General features: G+C 49.4%; 1 protein-coding gene across 1 annotated transcript in view; it reads right to left on the reverse strand.

Moving 5' to 3' along the window:
* Nucleotides 1-20,072, reverse strand: part of SPSB4 (splA/ryanodine receptor domain and SOCS box containing 4) — an 80,214-nt gene extending 60,142 nt beyond the window's left edge. The window contains exons 1-2 of the mRNA XM_069473157.1: nt 19,392-20,072; nt 4,091-4,937 (exon numbers count right to left, since the gene is read on the reverse strand). Coding sequence (XP_069329258.1) covers nt 4,091-4,784 — 694 coding nt within the window. The 5' untranslated portion in view covers nt 4,785-4,937; nt 19,392-20,072. The remainder of the gene's footprint in view (nt 1-4,090; nt 4,938-19,391) is intronic.
* Nucleotides 20,073-20,362: the final 290 nt, after the last annotated feature.

The following is a 20,362-nucleotide window of genomic DNA, read 5'->3' on the forward strand; positions in this document are numbered from 1 at the left end:
GGCAGCAGGAGGAAAAATGACAGAGACAGCATCTCAGGGCCTCACCCAAACTCACTGCTGAAGGCCACGGTACAGCCCTTTGCTGCCTGGCCACCCAGCCAGGTAGAGCAGACGCTCCTGTGCATTCTCCCCCTGCCCTGTCTGTAAACGTCCCCACGAGGTGCCCACCGGGCCAGTCTGCCTCAGTTTGAACCCAGGCTCCCTAAGTTGCCAGCTGTGTGACCTTAAGCAACTTCCTCAAGCTCTCTATGCCTCCACTTCCTCATTCATTGTAAGCTGAAGATGATAACACAGATATTAGCTCAAAGAGTCAGTACAAGGATTAAATGAATTAAAATTTGTAAAGTGCTTAGCATAAAACCCAACCCCACAGGCTAAGCACTACCTAAGTGTTAATCATTGTTGTGGTTGCTATTATTATTAGTTGAACCCTGGGCACCCTGTGACAGCTTCCCCATTTGTCCAGGTTCCATGCTTCTCACTCGCTCAGATGGCAGAACCCCTGGGCAGCCTGCAGCCTCTGCAGGAAACTCCAGGATGCTGGGCCATTCCACTCTGTGGTGTAGCAGAACAATTTCACTTGCAGGGGATTAGACAATGTTATGCATTTGCAATAGGAAATCACACCTCCAGGAGTTCTTGCTCTCAACAAATACATGCTTCAGAGTTAAATGCGGTAAGCCCTTTCTAAGTTTTCCTGTTACAGTCATAAAAATTAAAAAATTGAGAAGATGATATCCATTACCTTCCTTCTATCACATTAAAAGAAAAACCTCTATTAAGGCCACTTTTGTTTTAATCCATAGGTGAAGCCCAGAACCTGCCGCAGCTCACTTAATTAACCATAGCAGTGGGCACCAGTTGCTATGTGTCTGCTCTGTGCTGGTAAACTTTACTATCTCCATTTTACAAAGGAGAACACTGACGTTCACAGAGGAGGTTAACTGCCCACGGCGTCTTGCTGAGTGCTGGGTCCAGAGTCTAACCCAGGTCTGTGAGGGGGCCCCCCGGCAGAGTTCTCCCCCAAGAAGCAACCTCAGAGAGTTGTCTTGCCTTTATGCTCCTGAGCATGTCACTGACTCTGGTACCCCACAACTCCCTCAGGTCTGAGTTTAGGAACCTGCCACCATGTCCTCAACCAATGTTAGCTCGGAATTCTTACTATACACAGAACCCCACCTTGAGTCACCTTCCCTGTCCGGGGACCCCCTAGGGCCCAACTATTCCCAGTCCCCAGGGATCCATGGTGGACTTCAGCCCAGATCACTGGCTATAGGCATCAGATGGTCCCTTCCCAAGTAGCTCTGTGAAACTCCACTGCAGCTTGTCCTACTGCCCACCCTATAGCCAGGGCTTGTCCCAGGCTGACCGTGGATGGGCCTTTCAAGCCCAGAAAAGTTGAGTTTCCCTTTTCTGAAATCACACCCCTGCCAGAGAGAGAGCATTACTCCTATCTGGAGAACAGACTAGTGCCATGGCAGACAAGCCAACCCTGTCACTGAATGGGAAATGCCACAGGCTTGAATCACATGACATCTGGCCTCTCTTGCCTCCTACATCCAGTATCCCACATTCAGCCAACCTGAAAGATCAAGGCCAGTGAGGAGGGGCATGGAATGTTTCAAGTTTCAGTCTCACCAAGCTTCTTCAACCACCTGAAGGACCCATGAGCTTAAAATGCCTTAAATACAACCGCCCTTCCCCACCCAACCTCCCAGAGCAGAACACCAGGGAGACTGCTCCTGATCACAACACGCATGGGGGAGCCACTGGCTGCAACCCTGTTAGCACATTAGCTTTGTACCTGAAAACCAGGCCACAGATAATACCGATGTGTCAATCAACTGCCAAGAGGAAGCTTACTTTATGGGCATCACTGTTGGCTCTGGTAGCTCCCACTGGGTGTCCATGTCTGGCCTTTAATCCCAGCTACCACAGTATTGGTGCCACCACAAAAGAGCTCACAGCAGCTGTGAAAGGGATCTGATACTGTCCCATTTTACAGATGAGTAAAGTGAGTCTTAAGGAGTTATAGTGACTCACCAAAAATACAAAACCACTGAGCACTGGGGAGGCACGTCAGACTTGGTGGTATACCAAGGCCACCCTTCTAGTCTAGTAATTTTTCCAGCAAGCAAATTTGCCAATGCCCTTAAATAAAAAGTGTTAGCTGCTGTCAGTTTTCTCACCACTGGGGTTTGCCTGGTAACCATGTCTAAGAGGCTTCCAGATACTTGCCACAAGGCACCGTGATGACTAACTAACTCTGCCCTTCTCAGAATATACCCATCCGCTCCAAGATTTAGCCAGCTAAATAGAAGAAATGAAACAAAACTTTGTCATTCAATGGCAATTTTAGTCCAACAACCATGAAAATAAACTATGAGCAAGAGTGTCGCCAATTATACCAAAGAGCTGAGTGTATCAGTCACTTTTCTGTTAGCCTGCCAGCCTTAAAAACTGTCAACCCACCCTATGCTCAAGTAAATGTGAATTTTATTTGAGTAAAATCTTATCCTTGACCTATTTTCTGGAGTGCTACTCTCAGTACCTCAACTAAAGGGGGGAGCACGGGAAAATAGTGGCCTTCAGAGGCCAACAGACTGGGGGGGGGCAGTTCTGGCTCTCTGTAGCTTTGCTCTTCGGTTTTCCTATCTCTACAGCAAGGGTCTGGAAGCTGCCTCACTGACTGGCAATTATGTCTCTCATTTAAAATAAATAAACTGAGCAGGGTGCAGCGGCTCGTGCTTGCAATTCTAGCATTTTGGGAGTCTGAGGCAGGAGGATTGCTTGAGGCCAGGAATTTGAAACCAGCCTGGGCAACATAGCGAGACCCCATCTGTAAAAAAAAATTTTTTTTAAATTAGCTGGGTGTGGTGGCATGTGCCTGTAGTTCCAGCTACTTGGGAGGCTAAGGCAGGAGAATCGCATGAGCCCAGGAGTTTGAGGCTGCAGTGAGTAGGATGACACTACCACTCTAGCCCAGGCAACAGAGTGAGACCCTATTACCAAAAAAAAAAAAAAAAAAGTGTAGAATGAATAAACTGGAATTCCCGCTGTAAGCACCAGCCTCTAAGAGCTTTAAGGTACAGCAGGAGGTCTGTTTAGACAGGTGCTGGTCACGGATGCATGGGAGCGTGCAAGCCCACAAGTGCCTGACTCCCGGTCCTGCTCAGCTGGATTCAACTCAGGACAGGTGACTATGTGCACTTCTGTCCAGAAGCCACCCTGGCTCTCTGAGTGACTCCTTCCTAAAACCAAGAACCATTTTTGTTACTATGATTTGTAAGCTGCCTCAAAGGATGGTTGTGCATATTAAATGAGAGGAGGCCATAGAGTTCTCAGGGGTCAAACCCACCAGCCTGTGGGCTTGTCTTCAGCCTGCAAGGGTGTTTTGTTTGCCTGAATAGTTTTCAGTGGCTGTCAACTTCAAAAATTTGGATAGTTCACACAGTCTAGATTTCTGGGTTCTCTCAGAAAAATCAGAAGATTCCACAATCCAGGGTTCTCGTTCCCATGGGTGACAGTCAGCTGGAGATGAGAGGCAGCTGTCCCCTTTAACAGACAGCTCACCTGCAAGAGCTGGAATTTGAGTCTTAGCCCTTGCATACAATAGGTGGTAAATAAAGGACAGTTGTTATTATTATTACTTATCAGTAACTTGAGTGCACGGCATTCGAGTCCAGGCACTGTGACTTGTCACTGTCACACTATAAGTAGCTTGGGTCATTTTGTACCACCTTTATGCACACTGAAAAATTTGTAATTGCCATTGACACTCAAAGCCCTTATTAGGTGCCAGTCACTGTTCTAAGCACTTCACATATATTATCTTAATTGATCCTCACAGCAACTCCGAGCTACAGATTACTATCACTGTGCCGCTTGTGCAGATGGGAAAACTGGGGCACAGCCCCAAATCACCAAGCCAGCAAAGGAGAGAGTCAGGATCCAAACCCATGTACTAAGCAGGACTCTACACTGCAGGGTCGTCCCGCCTGCCATGGAGGGCGTGGCCCCCCTGCTTCCCCAACCCCCCCAGGGATGGGCAGCCTCAGAAGCCCCTGCTCTCCGAACGGAGCACACTTACGGTCAAGGCCATTGATGTAGCGCATGGTGACTTCGCAGTGGCCCCACACGGCACTCACCACCGGGTACAGCTTCTTGCCCTTGAGGCCTCGGAAGGCCACGCCGAGGTACTGGCCGTCCACGATGAAGCTGAGCGTGCCCTCATCCATGTCCAGCACGACCAGCAGCGAGTCCGGCAGCGCAAAGGCCTCGTCGGGCCCCAGGAAGGCCGGGTAGGCCACGCCGGGCCGGTTCTTGCCGTCGTGGTAGAGGCGGCTGCGGCCCAGGTCCCAGCCCCACGACTCAGCGTCACTGCCCACCAGTGCCGTGTAGCCCACGGAGTGCAGGGGAGCCCGCGCCGTGGCCACGCCGACTACTGCGTGGGTGCCGCGCTGCCGGGCGGGCCAGTGGATCTGCCAGGCGTGCAGGCCGCGGGCGTGGCCCACCTTGCCGCGGATGCCGTCAGTGCTCTGGGCCACCGGGTGCCGGTGGAAGGTGAGCCGGTCGTCATCCTTGACGAAGACATTGAGCGAGCGGTCCTCTGGGTTCCACGCGTGCCGCAGCTGCACAGCCAGCCCCGCCGCCGGCATGTCCAGCAGCTGGTCCAGCCGCGCCGGCCGCCCGGGCTCTGCGCCCCGCAGCTCGCGCTTGGCCGGCCGCAGCGCCGGCTCTCGCACCTCCACCGACTTGAGGCTCCCTGAGAGCTTCTGGCCCATGGTTCGCTGCGGGGAGGAGGCCGCTGCAGGCCACCGCTACGTCGTGGGAGCCTGCACTCCCCGCAGCCAGGGATGGGCCACGGGATTGGGAACCAGGCTTCCGGACTGAAGACCTCCACAGCCTCTACCGGGCTGGGGCAGGGGCCCAAGCTCCTGGAAGGAAGGAAAGGGCATGGATTAGAACAGCAGCAACAGCCAGTTACCCATCCCTTCATCTATGCCCATGCCTTGGCTGAGCGCTTTGCATGCTTAATAATAGTAATAATTTGTGTACTCAGTTCTGGCATTAATCTAGCACTTGCCCTATGCCAGACACTGCTCTGAATGATTTGCACTTATTAGCTCATTTCCCTATAAGACATATACATTGTTATTCACCTTTTACAGATGAGAAAACTAAAGTGCAGAGTAAAAGGATAAATAATTAGCCAAAGTCCTACAGTTAATAAGTGACTGAGCCAAGATTCAAGCCAAGGTCATGTGGCTTTAGAAGCTGCGTTCTGCACTTAGAACAGTCACAGGTAATCTTATTTTAGAAATACAGAGTGTGCCCAGAGCAGTTGTGACTTGCCTGAGATCACAGAGCCCCGAGGATCCAGGTGCATTTGATCCCAGGGGACAATCCCTGAGCCAAGGCTGAGGGGACACAGCTGCCCAAGACATGGGACGGCAGATGTATAGCGTATGGCCCATTGGTTCCCAACCCTGAAGTCCCCGGGGGCTTAAATAAAATGCAGCCAGACCTGAGAAGCAAGACACAGAGCGTGCACCCAGCAGGGTCACCCAGGGACGTGGACATAGGCAATCATCGGAGGATGGGGTGGGGTCTCCATGGGAAGGTAAACGGGGGAGAGGGGTAAGGATAAGTAAACTGGTGTCCAAACCGTGGAGCCAGACAGAACTGCATGTAAATCCCTTTCTCAGTCTCTTAACTGTGTCCACAGGAAGGCCTCCTAGCCTCTCTCTGAGACTCTAGTTTCCTCATCTGTAAAATGGGGATAAAATATCTCCATCCAGTGGTGTGGGAATTTGAGAGGCAATAATACAAAGGGCCAGGCCTGGACTCTACAGGCAGGTTTTCCTCCCTGGCTGTGTTCTCTGGGCATCCCACATGGATCCCTTCCCTTTGGATGGGCAAGCCTTTCTTTGGGCATATAAACACCATTAACAAGCATTGACCCCAGACTGCCTTCCCTGAAACAGGATCCTAGCTTGCATGGAGAAGGAACTGGCCACTACCACTAGGAGACCAGCCAGAACACAGAGAGCTCGGGCTGCATGGATGGGCTCTGGGTGTGGGGAGAGATGGAGAGCCGAGACCTGCAGCCTGTCCAGAGCAAAGCGTGTGCCCTCCCCTCCCTGGCCTGAGAGCTGCCAGGCTCTGAAGGACTTCCCTTGAGACAGGTGAGGAGACAGATGGGTGTTTTAAGTGCCCTGCCTGGCCTCAACGCAAACAGTGGCACACTCCTAGCGAAAGCCCAGATGGGGAACAGAAAGAACCCTGCTGCAATACAGCACAGGCAGGTATACTCTGTGCTCCTTTTTTAACCCTCCCATTTTATTCTCAATTCTCATCTTCTTTCCTTTCTATTGTCAGATCCCAGCTTCAGCAGATGTCAACCCTATTCAGAGAGTTCTGGCTAATGTTTGAACTGAGGCAATACTAGAACACATAAAAATTTGCAACACTAGACAGTTTTAAGATAGCAGAATAAAGTTACTCTTTTTCATATCTGAAATCACCCCAAATCAAGGAGAAAGAAACAGAAATGCAAACTCCCTCTTCAGCAAAACCAGAACACATTTGTAACCTGAACCACAACTTGTATGGGAAGGCTGCCAAAAACAGGAAAGGGCTGCCAAAAGCAGTGAAGATTAAAAAGGCTGTGAGAAAACACCTACAGAAGACACCTGTGGCTGCAGATCTTGGATACAGCTGGCAGAGCCAGCCAGTAGCTGGCACTCCCTGAAGGAAAAAACCAATGATTCCTTATCAAGAACAATGGGAACAAGGTATGTAGTCTGGCAGTGGGAGCTGCCTCCGATCCTCTGGAGTAAAAGGTGGGCAGGGCCAGCAGAGGAAAGCACAGATCCGCCATCTTCATAGGAAGCAGTGTGTTGGTGAGGCAAAGTGGGAGGAGGGCTCTGAATTGGGAGAAGACCGCAGCTACAGATCTCTGCTGACTGAGTAGAAGCAAAGACTAAAAGAAATTACTACCATGATCCTCTGAGCAAAGTTCCTGTGAACCAGGGAGCAATCCTGCTCTCCTAAAGCACTTCCTGGCACCTCCTCTACATGCATCACCTGCAAAATGCTGATCCAAGAGAGTTCATGGCTTTCAAAGGGGAACCAGTACAAGATGTAGACAAAGATGCTATAGAAGAAATAAAGGAGTACACAGGACAAAACGTGGCAAACCAAGAAAATTCACCAGAAAAAGGCTGTTACAGAGCAGATAAAAGCTGTGACCAAATTTATAAACTAATTTTGTGATTGTTTATTTCAGAAGAGAAACAACTAGTATGATCTCAACAAAAGATTAAATCCATTTTACATAGATATAAAGGCAACCTCCTGAAGTAAAAGTAAAATGCAAACCTTCCAAATTGTCAGAAGGAACACAACACAAAATAAAACAGACCATATATTGAAAGATTTTGTTTTAAGAAGCAAAAAGACATAAAGACATAAAATATGATAGTAAAACTAAGACCAAAATACTAACCATGTCAATGAATGGCCATAGTAAACTACTAAAAAGAAAAGATTCTAAGATTGGAGACAAAACCTTCAACCATATGCCACATATAAGAGCCAGCCCCAAAGCAAAGTGAGTCAAGGATTTTGAAAATAAAGGAAGGTCAAACAACATACCAGGTAAGTGTAAACTCAAACTAAGCAGGCGCTGTAATCTCAATAGTAGGCAAGTAAAGTTGACTTCAGGGCAAAAGGTTTTAAACGAGACAAAGAAGAAGACTTTATAATAATAAAGAATACGATCCACTGTTGAAGATCTAACACTCACTCTAAATAACAGCCCTACAATTCAGAGCAAAAGCCAGAAGCAATAAAAGGGGGGATCTCAGACACACACCAGGGGCAGGTGATTTGAATTCCCCTCTTCTAGCTCATGACAGACCAATGGGCCAAATTAAGTAAAGATACAGAATAACCAAAATTACATAATAAATGAGCCAGGTCTAACTGATATATATATCAAACTCTATACCTTGAAGACAAAGAATGCATGTGATTTTCAAGTGTTTGTGGAACCAACAAAAAAATTTCCCACATATTAGGCTGCAAATAAAAATTCACCAAAAAAGCAAAAATAATACACTATCTGATAACACAGAAGAAAAACTAGAAAGTAATCACAAAATTATGGACTACAAAGCCCTAACACTTGGACATTTTTTTTTTTTTTGAGACAGAGTCTCACTGTGTTGCCCAGGCTAGAGTGCAGTGGCGTCAGCCTAGCTCACAGCAACCTCAAACTCCTGGTCTCAAGAGATTCTTCTGCCTCAACCTCTCGAGTAGCTGGGACTACAGGTGTGCACCACCATGCCCGGCTAATTTTTTTCTATATATTTTTAGTTGTTCGGCTAATTTCTTTCTATTTTTAGTAGAAACGGAGTCTCTCTCTTGCTCAGGCTGGTCTTTAACTCCTGACCTCAAGCGATCCTCCTGCCCCAGCCTCCCAGAGTGCTAAGATTACAGGCATGAGCCACCGTGCCTGGCCAACTTGGACATTTTTAAAAATTTTCTCTAAACAACTCAGATCAAAAAAATAAATCCATATAGAAATCGCAGGGTATCTAGAAAATGACAATGACAAAAAACATTCCATATGTTAGCACCTGCAGTGCTCAGTGAAATCATGGCTGGTGTACTCATACTATTAAATTTTTAAAAACGAATTGAGCATAATAAAATAGAAAAATAATAGAACTAATCAAAAACTTAAGAGCTGATTCTTTAGGGAAAAATACCACAAAAACAAAACAAAGCCAATAAAACATATAAACTATTTAATCCAATCATTTGATCTATCATATAATGTTAACTATTGTATTAATTTGTCATGTTGATAGTATATACCCTTAACATGATATAATGAAATGGCTCTTCACCTCTGTGGTCTTCCTCCCACAAACCCATAACCCCCCTCTAATCATGAGGAAAAAAAAAGGACAAATTCCACGTGAGGGGCATCCAACAAAATACCTGACCAGTGCTCCTCAAAAGTGGCAAGGTCATCAAAAACAAAGTCTGAAAAAACATCATAGCCAAGAGAAGCCTAAAGAGACCTAACAACTAATGTGATATTCTGGATGGGATCCTGGAACAGAAAAAGGATATTAGGTTAAAACTAAGGAAATCTGAATAAAGTATAGCCTTTAGTTAGTAATAATGTATCCATATTGGTTCATGAGTTGTGATAAATGTACCATACTAAGGTAAGATGTTAATGATAAACAACCCAAATGCCCATCAATACATGATTGGATTAGTAAGCTGTGGTATATGTACACCACGGAATATTACTCAGCTATAAGGAATAATGAAGATACGACATCTCTATGGTTCTCCTGGAGAGAGTTGGAACCCATTATATTAAGTGAAGTATCCCAAGAATGGAAAAACAAGCATCACATGTACTCACCAGAAAATTGGTTTCCCTGATCACCTAAATACACATCTGGGAACGACACCAATCGGATATCAGACTGAGGTGGGGGGTGGGGGAAGGGAAGGGGGTATGCCTACACAATGAGTGCATTGCACACCGTTTGGGGAATGGTAACACTTGAAGGTGCTGACTCGGGAAGGGGGGGTGGGGAAGGGAGGGATATATACCTACATGATGGGTGCAACGCGCACTACCTGGGGAACGGACACGCCTGGAGCTCTGACTTGGGGGGAAAGGCGGTACATGGGCAACGTATGTAACCTGCAATTCTGTATCCCCCACAACAATAAGATGAAATTAAAAAAATAAATAAATCAATAAATAAAAAAACAAAACAAGATGTTAATGATAGGGGAAACTGGGTGTGGGTGTATGGAGTAGGTATATGGGACCTCTGTGTACTCTCTGCTTAGTTTTTCTGTAAATCTAAAACTAATTTTTAAAGGCCTATTAATTAGAAAACCTTAAATCAATTTCTAAATTTTAGGAAATACAAAAAGTACAAAAACTAGAATTCACCTCCTATCATATTAACCAGGTATAAACATTGTTAGCATTTGGAGGTTTTTCATTTTATTCATTTTTGTCTATAAAATATCAATGAATTTGCTTATGAAAATTGGCATTATAGGCCTGTTATTCAGGTTGTTTCACCTAAAATTATATACTTAGCATTTTCACATATTACTAAATATACTTTAAATGCATGACTTCACTGATTAAATTTTTTAAAAAAACAAAACGTGTGAACCATGTAATCATTTAAAGGAAGGAGGAAATACAAATATTTAAAATAAGAAGTGAAAATGGAAAATCACCAAACAGCATAGCAAAAAGCACTCATAAAAGAAATTAGTCTTGTTTGTTGTTTTAGAACAGGAAAAAAAGGTGCAACGCAAATTACCAACAAATATATGACAAACTCCTATAAATGAGTACAAATGCAAAATGTGAAAAGTTATCAACAGATTGCACAAAAAGAAATGAAATGTCTCCTTTGAAAAGATGCTCTATGAAATGTATCATGAAAAAGAAACAAATTAGAACTACAATGAGATGCCATTTTTGTCTATCAGATTACCCAAGATCAAAAAGTTGGATGATACCTTCTTTGGACAAAATGTGGAAAAGTAGACAGGCTCATACATTGCTATAGTGAATATAAACTAGTATGATCTCAGTGGAAGGCAAATTAGCACCATCTTTTCAGAATTGCAAATGCACATACCCTTGGACCTAGCAATTCTACTTCCAGGATTTACTCAGATATGTTCTCAAATGTACAAAAATACCTATGTATATAGTACATATATACATACAAGTGCAGCATTGTTTGTTTGTAGCAAAATATTGGGAAAAACTCAAACAGATGACAAGCTAAATAAATCATAGCAAATCCATATAACGGAATACCATGCAGTTGAAGAAAAGAATGCACCCATATGGAAGATCCAACACTTAGATGAAGCTGAACAAACCAGGTGCAAAGCAGTATGTGTGGTATGTTGCCAGGACTGTGGAGGGAGAGGTAGGAGGGGGAAAAAAGACAGTAACCCAAAGAGCCCATATAGATCTGAGGACCAGCTGTGTTTGTAGGAAAACAGTTACAATGACCATACAATTTTAGAAGAAAACTTGCTTTTCTCTGCTCACCTTAGAGCTCCATACTGATCTTCACCCAGACCTTGAGCCTCAACTGGGTTATGAGAAATTAGCAAGATAACATGAGAGCTGTCGGCATGTGGTAGGGATTCAATAAATGGAACCGACGAGCACCCGAGGCCACCTCTGTAAGTTTGTACAGACTACCCAGGGACGTCTGACTGGGAGGCAAGCAGGGATTGGAATCCGCACTTTTGTAATTCATTCAAAGACACCTGATGCTCCCATTCTACCAGACCAGGAAACTGAGGTGCCAAAGGAAGCAGCCCGACTAAAGTCACATGGCTGCAAGATGGCAGAGCTGATCCCATCCCGGGAAGCCTCAAAATCTCCTCTGCTTTTGTGCGCCTCCATCATTAACCCCAAATATCAGTACTTACTTGTGCCAGGCAGCAAGCCAGCAGCTTCACAGGCTCAGAAGGGGGTGCATAACTTGCCCTGGGGTCACACAGCCAGTTAAGTGGACACTAGATCACATGCCTGTGCTCTCACCCCTTCGTCCACACTGTTTAGAATAGTGCCCTCTCCACAGCACCAACTGTAACTAACCAGCTCAGTGTCACCAACACAGAAAATTTCTAAGGGAAACTGCTTTATCCCTGTACACAACCATGCTGACTTTGGCATTGCTGTTGTTGTTGAAAAGACACCTTTAACGTGTCTGAAAGCAACAGCCAAGCAGCAGCCCCAGGGGAGAGCTGTTACTGTGCTTGGCCGAGGCCCATGTGGGTCACTGAAGGCACAGGCTCTCCCTCCTGACTGTAGTCTCGAAGTCACTGTCCCTACTAGTAGCAGGCAGGGATCCTGAAGGAGGCTGACACTGGGGTGTGAGAGGTGGGCATATAAACAGACAGCCCCTGTGCTGCCCCCCCAGGACAGGGCCCACAGCAGAGCGCCTTGTCCACTAATGGCAAGCCAAGCAGGAAAACTGGACGCGACACAATCTAATGTGGGGCAGGAGACCTGGCTTTGAATCCCTGCCTGTCTGTTGGGCCCTGTGTGCGGACTTAATCTCTCTGAGACTCATCGGAAAAGTGCTGCTAACTCTGTGCTAACCTCGCCTGCCTTTGTAAGGACCAGGGCAGACATCTGTAAAGTCTGGCACCTCACAGGGCACCCAAGAGGCACCCAGTAAATGGTGAGTGCTCCTTTAAAGTGTGTAGGTCCTGCAACATTACATTTCACCACTTGAATGCATCGTGCTGTGGACTGATTGTCCACCCACCACCCCACACCCCAAATGCATGTGTTGAAGCCCTATCCCCATGTGATAGTATTTGGAGGTGGAGGCCTTTGGAAGATAATTAGTTCGTGAAGGTGAGCTCCACCTCCTCCAAGAAGCCTGTCCTAACCCACTGGGCCTCCAGGTGCCTGCCCTGTACCTCTGTCCACCCTGAGCCAGCCAGGAGGGACATCTTTCTAGCCCTGCTGATCTGCTTTTTCCTACCTTGAAGGCATTCTGCTGAGGAAGGCTCACTCTCTGCTCTTTTTAGAGGATGGAGCAGGGAAAGAGGCAGGGCTAAAGTCAGGAGATGGGGACATGGGGCCTAGTAATGCCGCTAATACAGTCACCGCCTCTGAGCAGCTGACCCTTGGCTGTATCTGGTCTGCCCCTTTATGAGATAATGCTTTGCACCCTCCCTGCTTCCAGCCCTCACTTACTCATTCAAAAAGCACTTAGTGGATGCCTGCCACGTGCCAGGCACTGTGCAGCTAAGAGCTGGGTACACAGCAGTGGCCAAGTCAGACTCTTCCCTGCCCTCTCTCTCCAGCCAAAGGGAGGGTGCTTATCACACTGCTTCTCTTCTTGCCTCCACCATGGCACGTGGCACTGGGCCAGGCACATGGGACATACGACAGAATCCAACTTCCCGATAGGAATAACATCGTCTCAACCCTGTAAGCAGCCAGCGTACTGAACAATGCTGAAGGGTGCCACCATCACATTCCCCCCAAACCAAACTTAATTCCTTATGCCATGCTTGGACGGGGATGTTTAATGACATTACTCGGAAGGATCTGCTCCGGGGCTTCAATCATGGCTGAGCAAGAAAACAAAAACTCAAATTGCCAATTGCCCTTCCCAGGACCCTAGCGGTGTTGCTACCCGACAGGGAAACGAGGAGACACGAAGCGGTGATGCCACACTGTTTAAGGAGCCTCAGAGACTTGCAAAATACAACGCACAGTCTCCCAAGGCCCAGGATCAGTCTCAGAGGCCTGTCTGGCTGGGCTCAACAGACACGGGGTCTGTAAGAGGGCACGGCTGCTGCAGGAATTGGTAATGACTGGGTAGAAGGCCCTCCCCTCCGTGTGGCCTCTGCCTTGGGACTTGCTGGGGTAGAGGTGGGGGCAGGTCTCCTTCCTTCATGTAACGGCAGTAATGATGCCCTCCTGGGGATCTGAGGCACTGCAAAGTGTAAGACTCAATCACTTTCCCCCAGGGAGAGCCTAGGGGTCAGACCTGGTGACAGGTCTGAATAATGACAAGGACTGTAAAAAGAAATGCAGTTTGACAGCACTGGAATTCCTTTAATAGACTACATATTACTTTCAAATATATACTACAGCACTTGTAAAAGTGCAAAGCTGATCTAATCGTGCTCCCTGTTTAAAATCCTTCACAGGCTCCCCTCGGCTCTCAGGATAAAGTTGACTCCCAGCCTAACCCTGACCCTCCCAGCATGTTCCATGATGACTCTCCAGCCCATCCGCCTCAGGGAACCCCTTCACTCCATCCCCCCAAGCTCCCTGCAATTCCCTGACATGCTGCTGCCATTGTCTCTTCCCTCTCCCTCCCTGCCCCCACCATGTACACACATCTCTGTAGTTCCATTCAGCCTGGGTATCAGCACCTCTGGGGTGACTCCAAACCCCTGTGCTCTGAGAGTCCCTGTACTTATTCCCACCACAGCACTTCTCACAAGGAGCCATGATGTCTCTTGAGTTGCCTCCCTCCTATCAGACTGGGGACCGGACTCTGCGTGGGCCAGGTTTAGAGCAAATGGTAGGTGAATGTCTACAGAATGCACAAGCACGAACAAATGAATAAAAGCAATATGCTGCCTTAGAAAGAACTTCCACCTAGGAATGAACTGGAAATGCAAAGTTCTGTGAGCTCAGACAATTCATTTAATGTCTTTACTCCTTCATTTTCATCTCTTTACAATGGTACCAGTGATAGCTGCCTGGCCCTGGTTCAACTGGAATGTTTTTAAAATTTTCTTGTACAAATATTAGGTAGAGGGGCTGTTTTATTAAAAGATGCTCATTCAGAATGAATCCACCAACAGTGAATGAACTAAAGAATCCCCTTTTTATTCATAGACATCCATTAGTTTTTCCCCTCTATAAACACATGGAGCTCACGCTACAACTGGCGAGGCAAGCCCTTTCTTCCCCAAGAGCTCACAAAGAGAGCCATCTGTCCAGTTCCAGGTGGAACCGTCTCACGCCTGTCTTCCTGGAGCATGAATCAATGAGGCTTCCCCGAGCCTCTCCCCCTTCTGGGGTTTCCATGGGAATCCTCCCACGTGTGACAGAGCCAGGGGCCCCTGAGGTGGAAGCTCAGCTGTCAGCCAGCAAGGAGAGCAGGGGATGGGATGAAGGAGCTTTGCTGGGCAGTGACCAGGTCAGCAACCTCTGCAAGGTCATTTGAAAGAGACAGACCTCTGAGCCAGTGAGGCCACATGCAGTCCTGGCAGGCCTGGTCATTGCAGCTGCTCTTGTGGCCAGAGGGTTGTCCCGGGCACGTGTGGCTTGTTCTGCAGGGCAGCTGGTCTCCTTGAAGCCCAGCATGTCCGTCCTGGGACAAAGCATGAAGGGGAGGGGAAGGGAGGTTGCCCCTTAATGGGACCCTCTGGGGAAAACCAAGAAGAAAACACAATAATCTTCACTTCCACCCCGTCATTTACCTCCCAAGATGAACCTTCCTCATTTGATATAACTGGTTGTCTGAAAACAGAGGGCCTGAAAGAAAAGCAGGACTATTCATGCATCAGGCTTGATCTAGGTCATAATAGGGACCTGCTGGGATTTTTGAAGTTCTCTCCCTTAAGCCTAAGTTACCTCTGGGAGCACTTTTGAGATACCAGGGAGGAAAGGAGAGAGAAGGAGAGGAAGGGAGGAGAAAACGAGATCCTGAGAGAGAGAAGAGAGGGAGCAGAACGAGGGAGGAGCCACTCCAACCCCAGGAATCTGTGTGACTGGCATATCTCCTAGAATGCAGCTACAAGTGGGATGTCTCTGTGACCTGCCCAACTGGGCCAAGTCCCACACACTTCTAGAGAAAGCAGAACTCCAGTTCACGATAAATGACATTTCACAGCATTAAAAGCCTGGTGGGTGACTTTGGCACTGCTCCAGCCTCTCCCTCAGCACATACCAGCACATGGAGCTTTCCTGCCTCCTCCTGGCTCCAGGGTCCACCTGCCTGCCCCATCAGTGGGGCACCCCCAAGGTCATGGCTTCAGTTTCTGCTTCGCTCTCTCTCTCTCCATGCCTCTTGTCTCCTGACTTGCATCTCCAGCCCCCTGCAGACAGTCTCAAGCTGGGTCTCCAGCTCTGCCTTCTCTCCTCAGCACCAGATGGACCTACTGGAAGCCTATGGCCAGCCCAGGCTGGGTGCTCCTTCAAATGACCTTGCTCTGGAGGCCTCTTTCCATCATAAATCTCCCACTGTGGACACACCCACACTCTCAGCCCTGTGGGACATCCGTTGTCCACTGGCACCTCAGAATCCACACAGCCTGGGCTGAGCCCAGCCCCTTCCGTCTCCTGCATACCAGGGTCTTCTCTGCATGTCCCTGTTTCTGTCATGGATCCCCGCCTTCTGTCTCCATCACTCAATGCCTTCAGCCTTCCTTTCATTCAGACCCTGCCTGGATTACTGCAACGGTCTCTATCAGGTCTCCCTGACTCCAGTCCTTGCCCCCAACCCACCCTCCATGCTGCCAAGGGGTAAATCTGACCAGGATGCCCACCCACCTGCTCTTCAACCCTCCAGGCAGCTTCTACAGAGAGAAGCTGCACTCCTTAGCTTGGCACCCAAGGGCCCTTGAGACTTGCTTTTGCTCATCTTTCCCACACTCAGTCTCTCACTACGGAGCACCACAGACCAGGCATACCAGACTCTCCTCAAGTCAGGATATCTCATTCAGAGCTCAGTGTCCGGGGAGCCTTTCCACCTTCCCTTGCCTGGCTGACACTCCGTCACTCCCCCAGCTCCCTTAGCAGAAGCATGGCCAGGCACCCCTCCATCCCACCGTGTCCTCATCCTACCTGTCAATTCCTGCTGGTGTCTCCTGCACCACATCTGCGTTTCTTGCTGGTAGAGCCAGTGCCCAACCAGCCTCTATCTATCCCCAACACTCGCACACAGCCTTGCACCTGCTACTTCTGGCTGCATTAGAAAGAGACTATCAGATTGAAGAAGGAATATCCACTCTATATCTCCTGTATGGTTTGTGTTTTTAACAACAGGCATTTTTTTATAATTAAAGTATACATTTTCAATGGGGAATAAGTTCTGAACTCCATGTATGAAGTAAAAATCACATGCAACCAATACTGCCCTGGAAAGTTCTTCTGAATGTCCACAAAGTTCATAATAACTAGTTTGGGCTGTGCCGTTCTCTTTTCCAAAGAGAATGTTATACAGCACAGACAACTGTTTTTCCTGCAGCCTCAGAACATATCCCTATTAAGCTCAGCAGCAGCAGACAAATCAGTTAGCTTATGTAGGGACCATGTTTTATTAAAAATGTGTTCCTGTTTTTTAAATTTTTTATTCTTCTTCTTCAAGTATGTATGGTCATGTTCACGTAAGTTGGGTGCACACACTATGTACTTATATATTTAGAAATTACTGCAAGGCAGAGACTGCCTGTGACCTCAGTCTAGATCCTGCCACCCCCCTGATTTTCCATTTCTAGTGGCCTGCTTCTAGCTGGGGGACTGCCTGAGACCCTTCATTCCTGTATCAACAGAAAAGGGACCTTTCAAGAGCCTGGATGTGTGACAACAGGGCAGGCGGCTCAGGAAAAATTAAGTAACTCCTGTATGGTGAGCTGCACTGGCTCTTTCCCCGAAAGGGCAAGGAGCTCTGCATGGGCGCAGACCTGGGCCGCTTCCTGGGATAGAAATAAAACCACCAAGGACAGGCCTGCAAGAATGATGAGAGGGTTCCAGTCCTGTGAAAAGCCAGGAGGGAAAGTATTGGGGGAGCAGAGGGAGCGGGCAGCAAGTGACTAAGCCCTTGCAGTGTTGGAGCAAAACTGAGCAGGCCGGGGGCTGGTCGGTGATGAGAGAGGAAACTGGCCTGAGAGGGGTGGACAAGCAATAACCAGACAGGGAGGGCCCTGGGGTCTAGATTTTACTCCATGGCAGCCTTAAGGAGGGCCTAGGCAAGGGAGGAATGGGAGGAATTTGATCTATTTACATTTTTAAAAGACGCTTCTGATAAATGGCTCTTGCTACTTGCTAATCTGATACATGAAAAAAAGGGAATCTTGTTTTAACTTGCATTTTTCTTACTGAGTGAGGTAGGGCATCTTGTCATATGTTTTAATGTCATTTCTGTTTCATTCTGTGTGTGTGCACTGTCTGTAGTCTTTGTCCATTTGATCTTTTTGCTTGTTGACTGGAGTAATCTTTTACAGATTTGAAGAGATTGGCCAGTTTTGATAGGAGTGGGAATTCTTTGCCCAGATTGTCTAAGTCTTTTGACTGTTTATGGCGATTTCTTTTCCCTGCAGATTTTATTTTGATGTCATCAAATTTATCAATCTTTAAAGTGAAAGAGAAATACAAACTGGAAATATTTGAGTAGAATGGCTAGTAAGTTGGATTCTGTTTGTCGTTTGCCAAAGGGGGCGGCTTTATTATCATTTTTAAAGGAAGTTTTAAAAATGGAATCAATCAGAGGGTATGTGTCTCAGAGGAATATGCCCTCGGGTAAAGCATGTTTATATCATGCTTTTACACGTGTCATGTCTTCCAGATTTAGGCTCATCAAATTGCAGGGGGGATGGGGTAGCGGGGTGCAGAAGGTGGGAAGGAGGATAGGAGCTCAGAGTCATGAAAAGGAGAGAACTCCTATTTTCACCCTCCAACCACCCCCAAGGAGGAGGGTGGAGAGCAGAAGAGGAAACCGAACTGGAAGAGGTTAGGGAACTTGCCCAAGGTCACACCGTGGGCTGGTGGTGGAGACAGAGCTGAGACCTCTCCACCTCCTCGCGGTACAAAAGTGCCCTCCTCTCCCTTCATGTCCGCAGCAGCCCGCGCTTGGCCCTGGCTGGAGCAGCCACTCCCCTGGCTTCTCCCGCCAGTCAGAGGTCGGGGCTCGACGTCCTCTCCTGGCTCAGAGCCGCTGGCGCGTACAGCGACCCGGCCGACACATTTGCCGCGCTCCACGCTCCGGCCTCCTCCCTCCTCCCCAGAGCCCCGCGCCCAGGACTCCCAGAGCCCTCAACTCCCTTTCTTCCCGAGCATCGCCAAGTTTGTCTCCATGCAAGGCCGGGAACTGGCCCCCCGCGCTCTCGGCCAGGAGACCACCCTTACTGCCCCAGCGTCAGGAATAAATGATAACAGCCACCACTTCACCAGAGCCTACTGCGTGCCAGGCGCTTTACTTCCACCACTCGGAATACCCTTGACGAACAGACCCCCCCCCCCCAGGAATTATTGTTCCCATTACACAAATGAGGTAGCTGCTGCAGCTCCGGAAAGTTGCAGGACACGCTTGGGCTCACAGAGCTAATAATACTAGCTAACATATGATTGTTTCCTATGTGCCAGGCACAGGTCTAGGTACAAGCACCATCCCATAGATCTTCCCAGTACCTCCATAAAACGTGTACCATTATTATTCCCAACCTACGGATGAGGAAACCGAGGTTTGGCGCCTTGTCCAAGGTCACCCAGCCAGTGCGTGACGGATCGTGGACCCAAACCCACGCGAGGTAAGTGGGAAGGCAGTTTTTCATGCTATCTCCACTACGCAGAGAACCAGCGGGTTTCGAACCCAACGTACCAGGGGCCGGCCCCCAAACGCCCCAGGACTGTGCGCAAATCAATTAGCTCAGACTGCCACTATCTGCAGAGAGGAATTCCCCGGGACCGGGACCTGACCCACGCCAGGAGCGCGAGCTGTGACGAGTGCCGGCCCGCGTCAAGTCCATGCGGCCAGATCTCGGCTCCCGGCCCCCGCGCGCTCCAAGGCGCCCCTCACCCGGAGCTGGAGAGTACTCACCATAAAAGAGAAGGCGAGCGCCGGCCCGGGAAGAATCCCCAGCGCCCGCAGGTCCTGGACTCCCCGGAGAGGCGTCTGCTGCCGCCGCCGCCGCCGCCCACTCAGGGGCGCCCGAGCGACCCGGCAGATGCCGGCTTCCTCCCCAGGGCCAGGGGTGCGTCCTTAAGGCTGATGCCCAGCAGCAGCGCCCCCTCTGCCAGGCAGGATGGCCTAGAGTTAGGAGCGTTCTTGGCGAAGTTGGTGCTGAGGCGCGGCGGGAGGACGCCGGGGGTCGGGCCGAGAGTGGGGAAGCGCTTTATTGCGCCGATCCTGGGGGCGCGCCGAGGGCCGCGCTCCTGCCGCTCCGAAGCTTGGCGCCTGACCCAGAGGGCGGCGAGTCCCGCGCTCAGGGCGCACGGGCCGCGCCTCGGCCACCGTCCCCGGGTGAGCCCGGCGTCTTCCCCAGCGCCCTGGGCGCACGCAGCGGTAGCTGCAGCTGGGGCCCGGGCCCGAGATGCGGTGCGCTCATCGCCCTCCCCGGGGGCTGGGCGCCTTTGTGCGCGGGGCGCGCCGGCCGCCGCGGCCAGCTCTGGATGCTGCAGCCGCCACCGCCTCCCCCTCCTCCTCCTCCTCCTCCTCCTCTGCCGCCGCCCGCTCCCCGCCTTCCCGGCCGGCCCGGAGGCTGCAGCTGAAAGCCGATCTGGCTGAGCTCATCCCTGAAGGCCACTAATCCAATAGCCGCGGAAGGCGCGGTCGCTGGGAACGCCCCTTCCCCCACCATCCCGCGCCCCGGCCGTCCCAGCTCGGGCCGCTGCCGGCGCCGCCACCTACTCGAAGCCACCAGCTGGCGGGAGAGGGAAGTGGAGCCCGCGCCGGAGCCCCTATGCCGAGGCGGCGGCGCGGTCGCCATTCACTCGCACGCCCGCTCGCCCGCGCACTCCCTCACTCTCGCACTCATTCATGCGCGCGGGTCCTCTCCCATTCATGCAAGC

The sequence above is a fragment of the Eulemur rufifrons genome, chromosome 7 (assembly GCF_041146395.1).
Source record: "Eulemur rufifrons isolate Redbay chromosome 7, OSU_ERuf_1, whole genome shotgun sequence".
Lineage (NCBI taxonomy): Eukaryota > Metazoa > Chordata > Mammalia > Primates > Lemuridae > Eulemur > Eulemur rufifrons.